Consider the following 5000-nt stretch of genomic DNA (forward strand, 5'->3'; position numbering starts at 1 on the left):
ACAATGCCCAAATGACAGTTCGAGCGTGGTGAAGGTAATGAGACGTTTATTAATAATGAATAAATTGTGTCATTAATTCTTGATTAAATTTATTCATTATGTAAATATTTCCCCCTCATTAAAAATGATCCTGCATTTGATCTGATTTTCTTCTTTCATTATTTGGGGGCTAAAGAATTCTGGTCAGCCAGGCTTGTCCTTCTAAATTAATTCAACCCCAAAGAGGGCAGTGAATTATGGTTAAGATCAAGGAAACACCTAGCCTAGCCGTGCTGAACCCATATCAAACTGAGATAGGGTCTGGAGGCTGCCTTTCAAATCCATCTTCATTCAGTAGAAAAGCACTACAAACAATCAGCACAACAAACTGGATGATGGATAGGATGCACTTCACGGTAATTTGCCGCCATGTCTTAACACAATGCTTAATGCTTAGTGTAATGTAATGAATTGTGTCCAATGCTTCCTCTTACCGTCTGAGAGGGTGGTGACAGCCACTTCGTCCGATGTGACGCCGGGTCCGTACCGGTTGAGGGCCAGCACGTGTAGCGAGTACTCTGTAAACTTCTTCAGCCCTTCCATTCTGTAGCTCTGAGCGATCACGTCAATACTCTAAACAAGAGGATGAAAGAGCCGATATGAGCACAGAGGGAGCTAAACGAGAGGCCATTATCTGTTTTACAATTGGCCATCCATTGCCTAATCAAAATACACTTCAAGAGCTGTTCATTTCACCCAAGGCACAACTGAAGACATAGCAGGTGCAAGGCGGCAGGAAGTGACGCTTTTTTACTTTCTCGCTGACATTTTTTGTTCTTGAAAATATTTACAAAATCCGAAATGGAAGACAAATGAGGAATTACAGTCACAAATACTGAGTGGAATTGGCCATATCGCCAGAGCTTTTGGAAAAGATATGTGCTTACGAGTTATTCAGACATTCAGCAAAAGAAAGATTCACACTAGCTACCCCAGGACATTAACAAGGTTTCGGTAAAGAGCCTCAAAGGTTCAAGACATATTGAGCACAGTAATACCATTGCCTTGATACAAAAACATCACTTCCTCTCTTCCCAAATCCATGTTACCACTTAGTAATCACTAGAGTAAGTCGTAAAAAGAAATATACACGCTAAAAAGTCAAAAGCACTTCTGTCAGCCGTTTAGGTCAGAGGCCTTTGCTCAAAAGCGAGGGGTACCATATGTGTCAGCAGTAAAAAGGTTCTTTCAGGGCGCTTGCGTCTGAAGAAGCAGTGAGGTCTCGAAGCAAAAAAATAAAATGAAAATAATCACAGCTTGAAACTAAAGCAACTTTAAAGTCTGCCAGATTCAATTGCAGTAGTTTCTTTTACTTTTGGGAACACTAGCAGTGTTCTTTCTTTTATGATTTTTCCACTTCCAGTAAAAACCCACATCCAAGCAAAAATATTTTGTAATCCAGCTGTGAAATCAAAGCGCAAACTTTTCTTGTGTTTTACATCGATGCTCAGCAAGTTTTTTTGTTCCACCGGAAACTGTTGCTTTGACTGGACCATACATTTTTGGGTGTGTGGTCACTCTTGCTGGCTTCACAAGCACAAAATAAAGATATTCACGCCTTTGAAGTTTGTGAAAATCAGCAAAGAGCCTAGGAAAGTGTAGCACTTAAGTGTTTGGTATGTTGTTAGCACTTGTTATGTTATTAGGGGTGTTCAAAAGCGGTGATAAAAGGGAGATTGTAGCCCCAATTTAGCTAACAGCTAGAGTCGTATCTATGAACACAGCCAGATAAAATTACTCCATGACAGTTTTCCACTTTCCTCCTGCTGCATCGGTCGAGAAAAACACTGATGACTCCCTCACACTGAGCCCTCACTTTGTTCTGAATAACTGGAGGGTCTGTATTTTTTATCTTGTTATGCTTGAGGGGTGCTTATTTCAACCCCACACAAAAGAGAATACACAGACACATGGACTTTTATGGTCTGTATATTGCAGTAATGAAGAAAAAAATTGACATTGAAGAAATTGTGCTCTGAAAAGAGATGAGGCGGAGGGATGAATCAACATATGTACACAACATTCGGCATGGGTGGATGCACCTCTGAACAGAACATGATATCACCCAAAAATGCAGAGAGCTTTGCATTTGGTCTTGTCCACTTGTGTTCCTTTTTTCTATTTTTTCTTACATAAATACCCCCCTGACGTTTTGCCCAAACTCTGTCTGCTGTTTTTCGCCCCCACTGTTACACTCCAAGACAACACCATTGGAGATATCACAACAGGAATATCATCCAAAAGATTTCAAAGTTTCAGGTGTTTGTACCTGCTCCTTTCCAGAGGAGTTTTCTGTCCACAGCAGCCGGTAGCCCTGGATGGGCCCGTTGGTGTAGGCGGGGGGATCCCAGGTAGCCTCGATGGAGGTGGGGGAGGTCGCCTGAGCCTGGATGTTCTGCACAGGTCCAGGAACTTGCACTGTTCATCAGCAAGGAAGGGAGAGAGAGAGAGAGAGAGAGAGAGAGAGAGAGAGAGAGAGAGAGAGAGAGAGAGAGAGAAGACAGGCTTTGAAAATGTGACAAAGAACTGGGCAAACGCACACGCACACACACACCCACACCCACCCACACACACACACAAACACACACACAACTAAACTATGTACTTTGTGTTGAACCGTGTTATTATACACAAAGTACAGACGTGCTTCTCAGAGAGCTGTTGGGAGAGTTTAACATTAGCGGGGCTTACTCCCAATGGCGATTGATGATGGACTTTATGTGTGCTGTTTACTGCTTCCTCCACCACAGTCATTTTCTCTCTGCTGATTAATATCAGATACGAATCTGCTGCCAGGGCTGCTGACAGCTTTGGGCTGCACCCAGAGCAAAGTCATCTGAAAGGCCCCCCCATCCAATACATTGTAATACAATGTAATGAGGACCCAATTCCGGGCGCCCTTTCTCACTGACCCGTTTGCCCCCACTGTCAGCTTCCCTGCATGAAGTCGACTTACTTAGTGCTTCCCCCCCCTCCTGGCCCAGTGTCCTTCCTCCCCTCCCACTGATTGGCTTTCCCCCTCCTCTTCAGCGAGGGAGGTAAAAAGCACGCCCAATGGTAGCAGAGGTCAGAGACTGTTAAAATATAGCCGGCGGCCCCACATTAAGGGTCAGAGCTGCTAAAAACTCCCTAATGCTTCATAAGCACCGCTGAGGCCCGGCGCCACAATCCAATCTCTTATGGGGGTTGATGGGCGTCCCTCGGTCAGTGGCCACAAAAAAGATGATTAGGAGTGATTTAATCAGGTGGGGGTGCTTTAGCCTGCCCAAGTGGTACACACTGTTAAGAGACGGATGGACATGAGGGAATAGGAGGGGGGAAAGAGTTTTAAAAATAATTAAAGGAGATGAAAAGACATCTAATGTCTCTGAAAACTGTAATGGAGAGGAAGAGATGGAGCGAGAGGAATTGCTAAAGGGGAGAAATAAAACCGATGCAAAAGCCAAATAAAAAGGGGGGAGGAGGGGAGAGAGAAGAAGTCAGAGACCGAAGAGAGGACGACAAGACGAGATGACAACAGTAATAAAAGATTTATATGATGCGCGTCTCAAAGCTCCCCCTTGGCGGGAGGATGAGTACTCTTCCTCAACAGGAAGTGAAAGCGTCCCTGATCCCTCTCTTCCTCTAACGGACAGAGCTGTGTTTCTGGCCGCGTTAACAACAGTCTATGTTACATTCAACTGGCGACCCCAACCCTGGCCTTGGCAAACGAGAGCAGACATGACAAACTGATGATGGTCACAACAAAGTGCTGTCTTCATGCCCCTGTCAGAAGCAGCTCCGTCACCACGCCTCAATCACCAGAGTACTGTGGGTGCTGTGGATACAGCTCGTATTTAAATGCATTTTGTAAAATAAAACATATTGCGTTCCCAGAGTGACAAAAAGATGAACGGTCATGTTTTGGTGGTTTATATGCTGAGGTAAATCAAGCGTCATACACAAAAACATGAGTAACAGGCTACTGACTGAGTCATGTTTGTGTGGATGCAGGCAAGGCATTGTGAGTGCATCTCTTCGAATAGCCATCTGTTGTACAATACCTGTTGCAGACACTTACGTGCTGTACTATATGTTTATGTCAAGATGTTCATGTGCAGAATGAAATCGTACATTATAACAAAAAGGCATCTCAAGCAGTGCAGGAGGGAAATGGTATGGTAGAGCTCCATCATTTCACAAAAGGGTAGACTCTTGAAGGGCAAAGGCACAATCCATATTCTAAGAAAAAAATATAGTCATTCCTTTATGATATTTTTATGGCTGTTGGTGTCAAAGAGATGCATACGCACATAGCTTACCCTCTTATGGAAGCACTGCACATAATATTTACCTACATATAGCACAGTCTCTCTACCTTCCTTTTTCCTCTACACCATTGTTGATGAGCCGCTAAATGACATTGGCAGCACATACTTCAGAACACAAGGACAAACTAACGCTGCATCTCATTTTCTCTGCTACCTGCTTTTGCTTTCTTCTTCCACTATACTACTGTTGTAGAGCTGAGACACTAACAATGATAATTGGTAAGAGTGGACAGTCGTGGCCTATGAGATTTAGTCTTGGAATGAAAAGGCTGCTGGTTTGAATTCTGTGTCGAAAGGAATAATGTGGCCGTCTCCTTCACCTAAGTCCATGACAAAATTTCCCATGAGCAAGGGACCTAAGCCGACATCGCTCCTGTACATTCCGGTAAATTGCAGCAAGTTGCCGCTAATAAAAAGGTGTCATCTGTGTGTAATGTCATGTAGATTGAAACTTGCAATCCTGTTTGGTGGTGAAGCAGATAGCCTCACCATGACTCTACTCTTAATTGCTGATAACAGAGCTGAGCTACAGACTTCCAATTATAGCTGACATCCAGAATTAAAGTAACACTGCAGCTGAACTTACACTCCTGTTTGGTGGTGAGGCGTATGGCCTCTGAGCTCTCCCCAGGTCCCATCTCGTTGTAGGCC

At 43.9% G+C, this 5000-nt stretch overlaps 1 protein-coding gene across 1 annotated transcript in view; it reads right to left on the reverse strand.

Annotated features, from left to right (window-relative positions):
- dcc (DCC netrin 1 receptor) overlaps window positions 1–5000 on the reverse strand; it is a 357856-nt gene that overhangs the window by 137862 nt on the left and 214994 nt on the right. Inside the window, exons 9-11 of the mRNA XM_063210977.1 lie at window positions 4936–5000; window positions 2309–2457; window positions 474–612 (exon numbers count right to left, since the gene is read on the reverse strand). The exon at window positions 4936–5000 is cut by the window's right edge and continues 93 nt beyond it. Of these exons, the coding sequence (XP_063067047.1) occupies window positions 474–612; window positions 2309–2457; window positions 4936–5000 (353 nt within the window). The remainder of the gene's footprint in view (window positions 1–473; window positions 613–2308; window positions 2458–4935) is intronic.

Source organism: Engraulis encrasicolus, chromosome 11, assembly GCF_034702125.1.
Source record: "Engraulis encrasicolus isolate BLACKSEA-1 chromosome 11, IST_EnEncr_1.0, whole genome shotgun sequence".
NCBI classification, from domain to species: domain Eukaryota; kingdom Metazoa; phylum Chordata; class Actinopteri; order Clupeiformes; family Engraulidae; genus Engraulis; species Engraulis encrasicolus.